We start from the raw sequence: 15,473 nt of genomic DNA, 5'->3' as shown, positions 1-15,473 counted from the left end.
CGAAGGGCAGAAAATATGGTCAAATTCATCACCTCTTGAACTCACATAGGGAGGCTAGGTTAGCCGGAATACAAGCAGGAAAGAATTTAGACCTTGAGCCATGGCCCAGGCCTGGCCCCATATAGTTAGAATAGGTCTACCTAGTTAGAACAAGCCATATGCCTTAACGGTGACGGCTGCCGCATTCTCAGCCTTCCGCATCCACCATGCCAGTGTGCCACGCGCGACCTTCAGGCTATCTTCAACCACCCCCTTCACAAATCTCCCCGTTCGTACTTTTATATTCATATTTAAATATCTCCCTTAACTATTCTTTACCATATTTCTCCTCCTCTCCATCCATTCCTCCTACCCAGACCCCCTTTATGCTTTATCCTTTAACTGAGTTACCTTTTGCTAGTAAGTTACCCATGTTAATGATACGATAAATCTAAAAGACATTAAAGTGAATACACATTAAGAATTATGACAAAAGTGATGGGGATAAAAGCAGGCGCAAAAATTTGTGAGTAGTGGCAGCGTATTTCCACCTATGGTACTGATTATTGTTAGCTAAAGTAACAATAGAATAACCATTTCTGTTCAGTTAAGGTCCTTTAAAGATTATCACCTATAACTTTACATGAACTATACCTTTTCTATCAAAGAAGTAGTATTACACATGCGATTTTGTCTCAAAGCTGATAGGATAGTTATATATGCCAACATACGGGTAAACAAAAAAAAAGAATTTCGTGAAATATTGTCCGTCGTTTAGTCTTCGTCTCAGTAATAAGATTTATAATTACACTATATCTAACACCTGTAGTTGATATTTAAATGTTCGATGTGACACATACTACATTTTAGTCAAGGAAACCAAACACCTCAGTTGAACCGATTGAACCTACAGCTCCACCCTCAATACACACCATACGAAGCAATAGGGTTATAATCGATCGAATATAAACAAATATTACTCGCACCATATTTGTTTGTATTTTTACTCTTTTGATTCGGATCAGAAATGAATATTATTGAGTTGTGTCGAATAAGATTTAAATGGATGTCGACATCTTAAATATCCGACTTTGATTATATGGATACATATATAAATTGAGTACAAATCGGAATACCAGGACTCATATACGGATAGGATCTTAGCCTTTTTAGGTGAATTTTAAATAGATACAAATAATATCCGTATCATTTATATTCCTATAGAGCATGTCATTGAACAACAATATGTCAATAAAAAATAAAATAAGAGAATTAAATAGAATTTTGAAATCTAAAGAAATCAGACAAGAGAAAACCACAAAAATAAAGGAAAGAAAGAGAAAAAAGAGCGTATATGATTGATTGGAGGAAAAGAAAGAAAGTAAAGAAAATGAAGGAAGAAAAGAAATAGAAAATAAATAAAGAAACCATCCTGATCATGCAGTGTTTGTGTGGATAACATCGTCACTAAATATATCATATTTTATTTAAAGTCAGTCGTTCGAATTAAATCATTAATTTTAAACATAAAAGCTAGATAAAAGCTGGTTAAAGTATGATAAGTTAGACAGCAGTCCGCGGTTCCAACTTCCCACCGCTACTCCGCCAGTCGCCAGGGATCTCGGCATCTCGCGCCGTCGCCGGGCCGCCGCCTCGCCCACGACGCCCAGTCTCCAGCCTCTGGGCTTTGGCGCCCTCACCGGCCATGCTGCGTGCGACTCACCTCCCACTCCCCCAGCAGCCACTGCCGGCGCATTCTTCCTTTGATTAATGTAAGTTTGGCCCGGGGCTGGACGGCGGCGGCTAGGATTTGGTGCCCACTGAGCTGCCTCACGGTGAGATAACATGAGAATTGGAATTATGGTTTTTTGAAAAATTATATCATTTAATAAAGTCTATCTATGTGATATATAGCCTTTTGTTAGATGAATCGCTTGTTATTGTTACATCTGGAAGACACTCTGAGTCTCTGACGGTGTGATATGGATATCAGATGCAGACATAAAGGATGGGGCTAATGCTAAGCTGAAGCATTAGAGAAGCCCTATAATACAGAGCACAACAGATCCACACATGTACAAGGGCATGTTCACGCATGCACCGAAAAAAAAAAGAAGACAAAAGCGAGTATAGTTTTTTTATAAACAATTGGTCATAAGCTTTCCATCTGAATCAGCTATACATTTTCCTAAACCTACAAGCCCGGTATTTCTTCACGGGAAGAGAACAAGAACAACAACCGTGTCACCCAAAAAAAAAAGGTTTCCTACTGCTTTACCTGCAACACACGGGCTCTCTGTTTCTGCTAAATGAGCCCTTTCCTTAATCCTTTTAGAGCTACAAAGAGTTCAGCATGAAAAAGGGGTAAAACAATCTACCTACCAAAGAGCTATTATTACAGAAATGCTTTCTTTGCTTATGCCGCAACGGGTTGAACCAGGCATCCACTTGAACTTGGGCCGGCAACGTCCTCATCAGCATTCGTTTTTTCTCTGGTCAGGTATTTGTCAACGGCTGCTGCAGCTTCCCTCCCCTCTGCAATTGCCCAAACAACCAGTGATTGCCCACGCCTGCAGTCCCCGGCAGCAAACACACCTTCCACGTTAGTCGCGAAGTTTCCGAACTCAGCTTTGAAATTTGATCGGCTGTCTTGCTCTAAACCCAGTTTCTTGGCAATATCCTGCAGTTTGCGCTTACTATTATGTCAGTTAACCCAAAAAAAAAACAAATACCTAGACTAACACTAGTATCACACTAAAATCTTCTAGGGGAAAGAGGTTGGAACACTAACCGCCTCAGGACCTAGGAACCCCATAGCTAAGAGGACTAGATCTGCCTCAATGATTTCTTGTGAACCTTCTATCTCCTTGGACTGAAATCTTCCGTCCACTTTGCTCCACTCAACGCGTACTACCTCAAGGGCCCTCACTTTTCCATTTTCATCTCCGATAAAACGTTTCGTGAGGATTTGGTAAGTTCTTGGGTCTTTTCCAAACTTGCTGACTGCTTCTTGGTGCCCATAGTCTATTCGGAATATCCTCGGCCACTGAATGCAAATATAGAAGCGCCACAATGAGAATGAATCACAGCATAATATTGCCAATGGAATCGAAGGAAATGATATGCTTACAATTCATAGTTTTATTTACTAATTAATTTAGATAGGAAAGGAAATAAAGATGCTATCATTTTTCTTGATGAGTGTCCAAACCTGAGGCCACGGATTGTCAGGGGCCCTCTCTTTAGACGGTTCTGGTAGAAGTTCAAGGTTTACAAGGTTGCTGCAATCATGTCTGATGGCTGTCCCAATACAATCTGTACCTGTGTCACCACCACCAATTACGACTACCTTTTTCCCTTTAGCAGATATGTACTTACCATCCTCTAAATTGCTGTCAAGTAAACTTTTGGTATTGGCATGAAGAAAATCCATAGCAAAATGGATGCCTGACAGTTCACGTCCAGGGATAGAGAGATCTCTGTTCAAGGATAATGCTCTAGGTGTTAGCAAATTCTCAAATTCATACAATTTATAATTATACTCCTATTTAACATCATAACCATATAGTTTAGAGCTTATATTATTGTCATATTGGTGCTAAGGATGATGTTAGGCATTTTGAACTCATTTTTAAGTGTTATTGAATCACCTCGGCCTAGTAGCACCACAAGCCAAAATAACTGCATCATTCTCAGCTTGGAGCCGCTCAATAGAGTACCGAGGATCAGTTCCAACATGGGCATTCACAATGAATTTAACTCCCTCCTTATCCATTAAATCAACACGGCGCTGAACGATTGTAGCTTTGTCTGCCTTCATGTTTGGAACCCCATACATCATCAGCCCTCCAATACGATCATCACGTTCAAACACAACTACATAATGGCCCATCTTGTTCAGTTGATCTGCAGCAGCTAAACCAGCCGGTCCACTTCCAATTATAGCAACTGTCATCCTGCATATTAAATCGTTTCAATGCAACTATTATGGCATGCTTTCATTCATGCAGTAGCAAAGCAAGCCAAAGATGACAACAAAAGCATACCCTGTTCTATGAAGGGGAGGGCATGGTACCATCCAGCCCTCTTTGAAGCCCTTGTCTATGATGGCACACTCTATGCTTTTTATAGATACTGGATTCTCTATAATGCCAAGCACACATGAACCCTCACAAGGGGCTGGGCAAACTCGTCCAGTGAACTCAGGAAAATTGTTGGTCTCAAGTAGGCGATATAACGCTTCACGCCATCTGTTCTGATAAACTAATTCATTGAATTCAGGGATCTTATTTCCAAGAGGACACCCAGCACCAAAATTTTCCTGTAGAATTTTGATTCAAGAAAATTACAACCAAAATATTAATATTTTCATACCAACCAGCAAGCATAAGAAATTCAAATTGTAATAAATTTGAAAAGTATATGAATCAATATCACTATTATTTACTGAAGAACAATGCAATTAAATGGTTTGGTTAGGCAATTAACTTGTAGCTTAGGTATTAGGGTTAATTGAGACCTAGTCACCTAGATATGTAATAATTACTGGCAAGACATTTATGGGATGTTTGGTTTGAGAAATCAACCCATTCTAGATAGGGGTGGTGCATCATGAGTCTGTTCCTTAAATTTGGTGGAAACACCATATTCCTTGTACTAGTACTGATTATTAACCTGTGGGGAATGAGGTGGCGATGTATCAACTCATTCTATCCCAGAAACCAACCAAAAAAACTAAAGAGTGATATGATGGTGGACCACTTTATTACACAAACCAAACACCCCCTTCATGAATCTTGACTGTTTGATGTCAATGTGTACACAAACTTGTGTAAATTTACCAAGACAATATTACTGGTTCTTTTTATGTCAGCATAGATAACAGCTTTAAAATACTGAAAATTTGATAGCAAAGAGGATATGATAATTAATTTAAGCTACCACAATGGAAAGCAAGCTTTACAGCAACAATAGATAACTATCTGGGCTAATGATCGAAAAATATGCCTGTGACAAACCCTAGACAGCACACTTTGGTTGTTGGTTTTAGTAATATCTTCATTTCTGCATTATATTTTCAGAGTAGCACATTTATTAAATTCTATTCGGAATGCGGAGCTAACCCATGTATACTGCACATGTATGTGGACTCCTTTAGATCAATAATAAAGTCAATGAAAAAACCATACAATTTTACAGACCTAAACAAAAGGCTTGAAATATAATAGATTTCATTAAAAAGAGCAGAACTTGAAATTTTAAGTATCACCTGATGACAGAAAGGCGTGCCACAACCCATGCACCTAGCAGATTGTGTGTTTATCAGTGGCCCACAAACCAATTCATTTATAACTTCATCCCAATCCTTAATACGCTCATTTTCATGTCTGTAAGAGATCCCCTCTCGCTCATATTTTACAAAACCTCGAGGTTTTTCAGCATTGAGAACTTGTGTTGGTCGGCTAGATGACTTTTTGTTCTGTACTTCCTGCATACCAAAATGATCAGAAGTCAATCAATATTTTTCAGAAGGAAAAATTAACTTCCAATTCCAACAGCAAATTTAGGTGTTACAATACATATAATGAAATAATTTCTATTTAAACCAGGTTTACCTTTGTAATTACTGAAACACCATTTGGAGCTTTAATCATTTCACCTGCCTTCTTATCCCACCCCTTTTTTCTCCTTTTTTGCTCTGCTTCTTTGGCAACCTTTTCTGCCTTCATATTCTCCAAAACCCGCCTGTAATCTCTTGGAAATACTTTTACAAATTTTGGAAGAATATCCTCGAAATTAGAAAGTATATATTTGGCCAAAACACTTTCTGTGTTGAGTCGATGCTGTTCTATCATCACCCTTAATGTTGTAATGTCATCCTCTTCATCTACACTATACAGGTCAACTAACTCATGATTGCAACGGGTACTGAACATCCCATCCACATCATAAATATAAGCAATGCCGCCACTCATGCCAGCGGCAAAGTTTCTACCAGTTTTTCCCAGAATAACAACAGTGCCTCCTGTCATGTATTCACATCCATGATCGCCAATTCCTTCAACAACTGCTTGTGCACCTGAATTGCGGACACAAAACCTTTCAGCTGCCATGCCATTAAAATATGCTTCTCCTTTGGTAGAACCATATAGAGCCACATTACCAATAACAATATTGTCCTGCGGGATAAATCGGCTGTTTTTGGGAGGGTAAACAATAATCTTCCCACCAGATAATCCTTTACCAACATAATCATTGCTGTCTCCTTCAAGCTCAAGAGTGACTCCAGGACAGAGAAAGGCACCAAAACTTTGACCGGCACTTCCATTGAGTTTAACACGGATGGTGTCTGGAGGCAGTCCAGGCATTCGAAACAGTTTTGTCACTTCATGGCTGAGCATAGTGCCAACAGCTCTATCAGTGTTCTTGACTGGTGCCTCAATGAAAACACGAAATCTTTTTTCAAGGGCAGCTCTTGAGGATGCTATGAGTTTGTTATCTAATGCCATATCAAGGCCATGGTCTTGTTTCTCAACGCAATATTGAACAGCCTCGGGGCTAATCTCAGCAGCTGGTTTCAAGATCAGTGATAGATCAATGTTCTGAAGTTTCTCGTTGCCTTTCAGTACATCTGAATCAACCTCAAGCATATCTGATCGCCCAACCATTTCATTGATAGTACGGAAACCAAGCTGAGACATAATTTCTCGTACCTCCTCAGCAAGCATGAAGAAGAAGTTTATGATATGCTCTGGCTTTCCAGCAAATTTTTCTCTGAGAATTGGATCTTGTGTAGCAATACCAACAGGACAGGTATTAGTATGACATTGCCTCATCAAAAGGCAACCAAGTACGATTAGTGGAGCTGTGCTAAATCCAAATTCCTCTGCCCCAAGTAAACAAGCAATGACAACATCTCTACCAATTTTCAATTGTCCATCTGTCTGAAGGACAACTCGGGCACGGAGCCCATTTGCCACTAGAGTCTGATGTGTCTCAGCCAATCCAAGCTCCCAAGGAAGTCCAGCATGTTTAATTCCTGTCCATCTAGAAGCCCCTGTGCCTCCATCATGCCCAGAGATGAGAATATGGTCTGCATGTCCTTTAACAACACCACTTGCGACAACTCCCACACCAGCCTCAGAGACTAGTTTCACACTAATTCTAGCCCCAGGATTTGCATTCTACAGAAAAATGGAGAACCTTAACATAAGAAAGCAACATTTTAAGGAAGAACTATGCTGGCAAGTGCGACTTCAACTACAAATATGATGCTTGTACTAAGTAACATCAACAACATAATCTTTAAAAAGATAGTCATAAGCATATATAGCAAGACTCCTGGAAAAGAAAAAAAATCATCATGAGAGCATACCTTAAGGTCATAGATAAGTTGTGCGAGATCCTCAATAGAATATATATCATGGTGAGGAGGTGGGCTGATGAGTCCTACGCCAGCTGTAGAATGTCTTGTAATTGCAATGTCGCCGATGACCTTATGACTTGGGAGCTCGCCCCCTTCACCAGGTTTAGCACCCTGTAAAAGATATAAATTTCTTCAACATGACAAATAACCAGCATATGTTGTAGGATTAGGTACAACAAATCAAGCATAGTACATAGTGATGCAGAACCAAGTTGTTCTTTCGAGCAATTCAGGGAAGAGGTTCCCCATGGTGCTTAGGTACTTCAAGCAGGTGTATAGTGTAGTCAAATATACCTGAGCCATTTTTATCTGCAGCTCAATAGCATTTGACAGATAATCAATAGAAACTCCGAATCTTCCACTTGCAACCTGCTTGATCGCACTCATCAATGGATTCATGGAACCATCAGGAAGAGGCTCCATGCGAGACGATTGTTCTCCTCCCTCGCCTTCGTATCATATATATGCATCCCAGTTAGCATATGAAATGGAACTAGTTACCAACTGTACTTGGCAATTATGCAGCAATGCTGGGTCAATTCTTTTTCTTGAAAACTGGGCCAATTTTCAGTTGTTCGGTTTTTGGGCCCTGCTTTTTTTCATAAAAACTTGGCCAACTATTTTTCTTCTGATATATTATGTGCCAATGTTCTCACCTCCCTTCCGGGGGGGAGGGTATAGTAACCAATTAGCAATTATACTTGAAGCGAATAACTATGATGAGCAAATCATAGATAAAATAAGGCACATGGTTGCAAGAAGAAATTTAAACATCATAACATACAAAATGCAGTGAACAAGGGTTATGAAACAACTTCAACCTGTTTGCTGTGCCTCAAATGGCATGTGACATAGAAAAAGGCCAAGAATAAAGTAATCAACATATAGTTCACTTGGCATTTCGTCTCCCATATGTCAAAGCTCAGGCCTAAGGTCCGGCCTAAGGCCATGACCATTCTTACATGGGCTACGATGTCAATATGGATGGGTGTGGGGCAAGGGTTTAGGGGGTTTCTCAACTTGTGTGAGGTCTTCTTAACAAAATACTCATGGGATGTCTTACCCCGGTAGGTTGAATTTTTCTAGTTCATTGGCATTTAAGAACATCAATTTTGCCTAAACATATATGGTATTCATAAGAATGGTTAGGGTGGTCATTATCGTCCATGGTGGAAAATACCTGTATTAGATTTTGCTCCCATTATATTCTGAGCCTTAGCCATCGTTGTATGAGCTTCCAAGGAAATGGATCCATAACTCATTGCTCCAGTACAAAATCTCTTGACTATTTCACTTGCAGGTTCAACCTCATCCAAGGAAATCCTGACTGGAGTTTCTCTAAACTTCAGCATACCACGCAGAGTACAAGACTTATTCAGCTCCTGAGTGTATCTAGAATATTCTTTGTATGCTTCCCTGCTGTCGAGTCTAGCTGCTTCCTGTAATTTTGCAATAGAAAAAGGATCATTAAGGTGTACTTCTCCATTTTTCCTCCAGTGATGATCTCCCGGGTTGGGAAGAGAGTTTGCTTCTGCACTTCCAGGTGGTAAAGTTCTTGACGGGAATGCCAACTCATGGAGATGAAGTGCATCTTGTGCAAGCATTTCAAATGTTGAGCCCTCAACTCTACTAGGTGTACCTTCAAAACACTTACTGACCACTTCTGAAGCAAGACCAAGGGCCTCAAATATCTGGGCACCTTTGTACGACGCCAGGGTGGAAATCCCCATCTTTGCAAGAACCTTCATTATTCCATTGTTAGAAGCATAGAAATACTTGTCAATAAGTTCCTTTGGATACAGCTGTCCGTCATCTTGAAGAGGTATTTTCTCATCAATCTGTAACCGCCATATGGCTTCAATAGCCAAATAAGGGCATATAGCATCTGCACCAAATCCAAGAAGGCTACAGAAATGGTGCACTTCACGAGGTTCAGCTGAATCAACAAGCAACCCTATGCGTGTCCTCTCAAGATTCAAGACAAGATGCTGATGGACAGCTCCAACTGCCAATAGAGAACTGACAGCTACACGATCTGGAGAGAAACCTGTATGGAAAAATAGTTCAAACCTGACATTTTAAACCTCCAAATGCTAGAGAGTATATGACAAGTAATTTTACAGAATCAAGCATTGAGATGCATAGCACAAAATCATATAAATCAAGTGTGTTGTGAGTATCAAGCGTTGGGAAAAGATGAAAGCAGACTGCTTAGAATAAGGGAGTAGAATTTAGATGAACTTAGAATAAGGGAGTAGGATTTAGATGAACTTAGAATAAGGGAGTAATTCAAAAAATTTATCTCTTTACATGCTGTGATGAAAAATAATAGAGAAAGTTAATTATTCTTAACCTTTGCTCCAAGGAAATTTAATTACCCATGGTGCTCTATGCTGCAGTAAATAGTAATACAAAATAAAATAGATCTTCCAGCAGTTTCTAACTTTCTATTGACATGCATGAACAATATGCCAATCATAGTAATATTGATGCCCATTGCCCATAAAGATAAATATAGCTTTGATGGACAATTTAATTCATGCCTGTTGAGTGGCCAGGACAGTACTTCTGTATTATGAACTGAACTAACCTCTATCAGAGAGAACTAGAATGGTGTATCCCTCATGAATAGCTTCACGAGCTTGATCACAGAGTTTATCCAAAGTTTGTTCTAAACCTTCCCTTCCATACTCTTTAGGATAAGTTATGTCAAGAACCTTGCTGCGCCAACCACGAAAGTTCATATTTTTAATAGCCTCCATTTCATCTATATGCAGTAAAGGACCTTGAAGTTTCAGTCGATGACACTGATGTTCTGTTGTTTCAGATAAGTCACCTTCTGGACCAATCATACACTCCATGGATGTGACAATTTTTTCTCTAATTGGGTCGATTGGTGGGTTTGTAACCTGAGCAAACATTTGCTTGAAATAATCAAAAGGCAGCTTCTCTCTGTTTGACATAACAGCGAGAGGGGTATCGTTTCCCATGGATCCTAGAGCTTCTACACCATTTTTGGCCATTGGTAGCAGCAACATTTGGAGTGTTTCTACCGTGTACCTGAAGTTCATCAACTGGGTTATATGTAAAAGAAAAGAAGTATATAAAACACTAAGGTTGAGATGTTGCTTACCCAAAGGCTTTCAGCGGAGCCAAAATTCCATGAATACAAAAGGCTTCCTTGTTCTCGCTCTTTTGCTGCACAAAAGTGTAGAAGAACCATAAATTAGTTCATCTAAGTTTTTCAGCAACAACTTCTAGCCCAACAAACCAAGCAAAAGCCATATGGACTTACTGGAAGCATGCCAATCCTAGGAGCAATTCTCTCAGTTTCAGATACAGATTCTATAATATCTGCAAGTTGTATCTTTTGTCTCTCAAGCCACTCCCCATACGGGCGAGCTCCAGAGTATTGTTTCTTCAATGCATCATCATCCACAATACAATGCTTCTCAAAATCAACTAAAAGCATCATACCAGGGTTTAGCCTGCCCTTTCTCATCACATCGTCATTAGGGACATCAACCACACCAACTTCGCTAGCCATGATCACGCGGCCACTGTATGTCACATAAAAACGGCCAGGCCGCAAGCCATTACGATCCAGAGTAGCACCAAGATAACGGCCATCAGTAACTGTGAGAATGGGGTCAACAAGTGAAGTCAATCCATCAGGACTTGTACAGAAAATATTAAGGAGTCAAATGGTTTCATATTTTTTACATGACACTAGGGCAGGTCCATCCCAAGGCTCCATAAGGGCCGAAAAGTATTCATACAAAGCCTTTTTCTCTGGGTCCATGTTAACGTCATTGTGCCACGCCTCAGGGATCATCATCATCACAGCCTCTGGCAAGCTCCTTCCAGACCGGATGAGAAGCTCAAGTACATTATCAAATGCACCTGAATAAGGACCATTTTTCATCGAATCAATGCTTTTGACAAGACAAATATAATTTAACCTGCCATGTGTAGATAGAATATGGATCTAGTATCCTAGCACTTTTTACTACTTCCTTTTTCTTGCATGTGTAGATAGAAAATGGAACCTGAGTCTGAAGAGGTAACATCCACTATAGGCAGAAGTTTTGACATTTCATCCCTTGATAGACCGAGTCCCTTGCACTCCAGAAGACCTTCACGTGCTGTCATCCTATTAAACATAAAAATATAGCACATCGCAGTGAAATGCGTCCATGAATGCCTGTCATATGGAGATTATTGCTTACAAAACTTTGCAAATTGTGTAGCGGGGTGGGAGGAGGGGGGCTGTTACCAGTTCTTGTTCCCTCTAAGGGTATTGATCTCGCCATTATGTCCCAAAACACGCATTGGTTGTGCCCGATCCCAGCTGGGGAAGGTGTTCGTGGAGAATCTTGAGTGAACCTGTTTGCATGCATGACTAATTAATCAAACCTTCCTCCAATGGCGAAGCTAGAGTAAATTGGAGGAGGGTGCATAGTAATGATTTATAGGTGGTGTATATATATGGTGAAAATCCAGTCTAAATCACTGATTTTGCAAATTTTTGTGGGTGCATATGCACCCTCTCTCATGAACCTAGCTTCGCTCCTGCCTTCCTCATCTTTGTTCATCTATATAATATGCAATATGAAGTATGGTCTCAAATGGATCATCAACACCATAGAAGGCGATGTTAGTTCCTAAACAATTCCAGAAGCCATAAGTTACCTCACACATAACACAATTTCCCTACACTACCCCACAGATACTGACATAACAGAATTTCCTTAGACTACCTAATTGAAGGACACATACACAAATTCTGATTCTGAAATGCACGATGAACCAGTATTGAAACAGCATGCGCAAACAAAAAACCCGCATTGCTACTTGCAGTCCCCGTCTCCTGACTGCGTTTATGAATTTCCTTATATTCTATAAAGTTAATGAGCCTATGTATTTACCAGAGCCATGTAACTTTTGAACCTTTGGTCACCTAAGTCTGCAAAGAAGTACCCTTTAAGTTGAGTTGGCTTCAGCTGACCCTTGTAAACAACAGTCCTGAAGAATAATAAAAACGGATTTCACAAATAGTTTCTTCGAAAAAGTGGAAGACTTGAAATAAAGTAACTTGAGAGGAGCTCAAATCACAAAAAAAATCAGCATCTATATGATACCCTTCTGTTCCTTGATCGTTTCAGATTTCACACGTTATATTTTCTTAAAAAAATGAATAGGGTGATAAAGTGGAACCTTGAAGATAGAGAGCACGTATAGAAATCATTTGGTCCTCCGTGCTCAAGACATAAAGCTTCACGGATGGACTTGATTGAGAGCCCACGTAGGATGTACAACTGCATATGCAATTTGCAGAAGGAAGTCAACAGACAATGTCTATCACACAGATTTCAAATTTTATAGCTCATCAAAATGACCTGTTGCTCAAAGTCAGCCTTGGAGTGCATGCTCTTAGACACAAACACTTGTTCGATCGTTGGTTCAGTTTCAAGCGCTGCTTTGCCCAAGTCCGAGTTGTCTGTTGGAACCCGACGCCACCCAAGCACTACATGTCCCAATGACTCGGCAATCTGCAGTCCAAATACATGCCGGACAAAAATGAACACGCTTTTGTCTCGACTAGATTTTGCCCTTTTCTTCTTCTTCTTTGTACTCTTTCACTAGACTAACCTCATGGAACACAAGCTTGGTCTTCTCACGTCGGTCATCATCGTGGGGCATGAAGAACATCCCTACGGCGTACTCACCTTGCGGTGGAAGCTCAAAGCCGGCGTCCTTGGTGACCTGACACGACACAAAACCAAGCACAAAGTGACCCCTCGGCCACAGAAAGTCCTTCTCCCTCGTTAACAACTTCAACTAAACATAAGCTTGCCTCTCTGAGAAAGGCATCCGGCAGTGCAACAAGGATGCCCGCACCATCGCCGGTGTTCTTGTCACAGCCACAGGCGCCACGGTGGGACATTCTCTCAAGCATCTCGACGGCGTCGACGATCTACAGTTCAGACACAGGCCACGTTAAGCGAACTCTGACATGTACAGGGGCTGGCACAAAGCACTGAGTTACTGAAAGCTTCAGCAAGGAAGAATAAGGAATGGAAGTATGAACTCCAAGCAGGCGCGCGCGTAGTCGCGGAAGCGCTCACGGTTTTGCGGCTGGGCTCGGCGGAGAGCTCGGCGATGAAGCCGACGCCGCAGGAATCGCGGTCCATGGACGGGTCGTAGAGCCCAGTGTCGCCCTGCGGTAGCTTCGACATGGACCTGACCCCCGCCGCGGCCGCCGCCACCACCGAGCCGCCGCCGTGGCGCCGCGCGGCGCGCTCGGCCCACGGCAATGCCCGCGGGCGCCGCTGGGCGGCGGGGAGCGGCGCGCCGCGGAGGAACCGCCCGCCCTGCGCCAGCGACACGCAGCGGCGGTGCTGCAGCAGCGCCCCGGCATGCGCCGCTCCAGCTGCCCTCACCGTCGTCCGGCCACGGGGCCTGCCCGGCGCGGGAGCCGCCCGGAGCTTGAGAGCCAGGCTCTGCGTCGCCGACATTGCCCGGCTTCGTAGGGAAGTAGAGAGAATGCCGCCTCCTCGCCGATGGTACTTATCTACGTGCAACCGCAAACGCAAACAGACAACGCATGAGATTCCAAGGACGTATCAGAAACAAATCTTTAAAAAATCACTGACAAAACCAATGATACCCTGCTGTGCTTGGCCTTTGGCTGTGATCGTGCTCCTCGCGCTCTTCGCCAGGAGACGTACGCTGCGAAACGTAGCGGGGGGTGACGGTGAAGGCCGGTGCTTGTCGTCTCGGCGGCCCTCCGCCTCTGCGCCGCTTCCCTGTCTCTTCTTCACCTCGCAGGATTTCACAGTACGCCGCTCTGTGCTCACTGCTCAGCGGCGCACGCAAGAATTTATACCCGTGCCGTGCGAGCTAAACCCCTGCGTGTTTTAAAGTAGTACTGCTCATTTCTTTTTATTTTTTTTACTATTTTTGTTTATCTCCCCCTCTACCTCGTCGCTCGTCTGATTCTTGTTGATTCCTTAGCTGGCAAAGGCAACTGCCAATTTGGCTGGCATCATTCGTTAATTAAGCTGTCAATACACTACGGTGACAAAGATTACAAATATAGACGTGTTTAAGATAGGTTATTAAGAGAAGTGAAAAATGATTACAAGAGCAACTCCAATAGATTAACAAAAAGATTAGCTAAATTTACTGATTTACCTACTCTTTAAAATAAATTTTAAAAACAATAGACTATTTCAACAGACTTTGTAGATTCAAAACTCTATACCGCGCGTGATGCACGCTATCAAAAAATTGAGAGAGAAAATTAAAGACAGATAGCTACTAAATTTAAAGAGTTAATATAGATATGTCTCTCCTTTAATAATATCTAAATTTATATTTACAAAACATCATGTCTAATCTTTTAGAGTTGCTCCTTTTACTTAGGGTATGTTTGGTTGGAAAGTCAACTAAAATAGAGCAGTTCCATTTAAGTTTTGAAAATAGAGTCATTTTATTCTGTGTTTGGCGAGAACAGAGTCGCTTCATTTTTTGTTGGTTGTAAAGTGAAATAGAGCGAAGTTGTTTCCGTTCTTTGTTTGGTTGGAGAGCCATATGAGTGTAGAGGAGAGAAGACAGATGGGAGCGCTCGCATCCGATCATTTTGTGTAGCGCGAGCATTCCAATTATTTATGGTAAATTTTTATACGAAGACTTTAGAAACCGTCTCACTCTTTTTTTGGAAACAAAAATCTAAAAAAGGAATGGTGTCGTTTCATTCCCCTACACTCCCCAAAAAACACATCCTTACTCCTTCCATTTTTATTCGCATGTATTTTTTGGCTTTGGCGTCGAGGCGTGTAACCTCGACGACAATGAATTTAAACTAAAAGAACATACTTATAAAAAAAAACTTTCTAAAAAGGCCAAAAAAACAAAAATAAAAAAGGGCCAGGTACACCGCCAATTGGTATTTGGTAACCAGCGTATAGGGATCGGCTACCACCGCCGTCGCATCCGGCGGCCGTGACAATGCGGGGAGCCACAACCGCGTCCGCCCGCTTGTAATCTTCTTCTCCCCGGCCGT

General features: G+C 41.6%; 1 protein-coding gene and 1 long non-coding RNA gene across 3 annotated transcripts; one reads left to right on the top strand and one right to left on the bottom strand.

The window, feature by feature from the left end:
- The first annotated feature begins 1,534 nt into the window (after positions 1-1,534).
- Positions 1,535-9,757, top strand: LOC103630704 (uncharacterized). 2 transcript variants are annotated; one of them, XR_555196.4, is made up of 2 exons: positions 1,535-1,814; positions 8,706-9,757. It is a non-coding gene; the product is annotated as an uncharacterized lncRNA (long non-coding RNA). The 2 variants fall into 2 exon arrangements; XR_004850395.1 differs by having other exon boundaries at positions 1,973-9,238.
- On the bottom strand, positions 2,094-13,679 carry LOC103630705 (glutamate synthase 2 [NADH], chloroplastic). The gene is made up of 22 exons (XM_023300388.1): positions 13,534-13,679; positions 13,263-13,382; positions 13,058-13,171; positions 12,805-12,957; positions 12,623-12,723; positions 12,334-12,430; positions 11,682-11,791; positions 11,455-11,558; positions 11,129-11,308; positions 10,677-11,041; positions 10,539-10,585; positions 9,996-10,465; positions 8,586-9,452; positions 7,700-7,854; positions 7,355-7,516; positions 5,595-7,163; positions 5,249-5,467; positions 4,026-4,300; positions 3,630-3,935; positions 3,191-3,458; positions 2,771-3,025; positions 2,094-2,659 (listed from the first exon to the last, which is right to left on the bottom strand). Exons 1-22 carry the CDS (start codon positions 13,642-13,644, stop codon positions 2,396-2,398), a joined length of 6,312 nt encoding a protein of 2,103 aa, XP_023156156.1. The 5' UTR covers positions 13,645-13,679; the 3' UTR covers positions 2,094-2,395.
- Between the last annotated feature and the right edge of the window lie 1,794 nt (positions 13,680-15,473).

This window comes from Zea mays, chromosome 6, assembly GCF_902167145.1.
Source record: "Zea mays cultivar B73 chromosome 6, Zm-B73-REFERENCE-NAM-5.0, whole genome shotgun sequence".
Classification (NCBI taxonomy): Eukaryota; Viridiplantae; Streptophyta; class Magnoliopsida; order Poales; family Poaceae; genus Zea; species Zea mays.
This window is presented reverse-complemented; position numbering and strand designations above follow the sequence as displayed.

What these genes read in the sequence shown, in the direction of transcription:
- LOC103630705 (XM_023300388.1), bottom strand. Translation starts at nt 13,644, where the DNA reads ATGTCGAAGCTACCGCAGGGCGACACTGGGCTCTACGACCCGTCCATG. An exon ending in CCGAGCCCAGCCGCAAAACC is followed by an intron (nt 13,383 to 13,533) that starts GTGAGCGCTTCC and finishes TCTGAACTGTAG; the next exon opens with ATCGTCGACGCCGTCGAGAT. An exon ending in GGTTCCTAGGTCCTGAGGCG is followed by an intron (nt 2,660 to 2,770) that starts GTTAGTGTTCCA and finishes CGCAAACTGCAG; the next exon opens with GATATTGCCAAGAAACTGGG.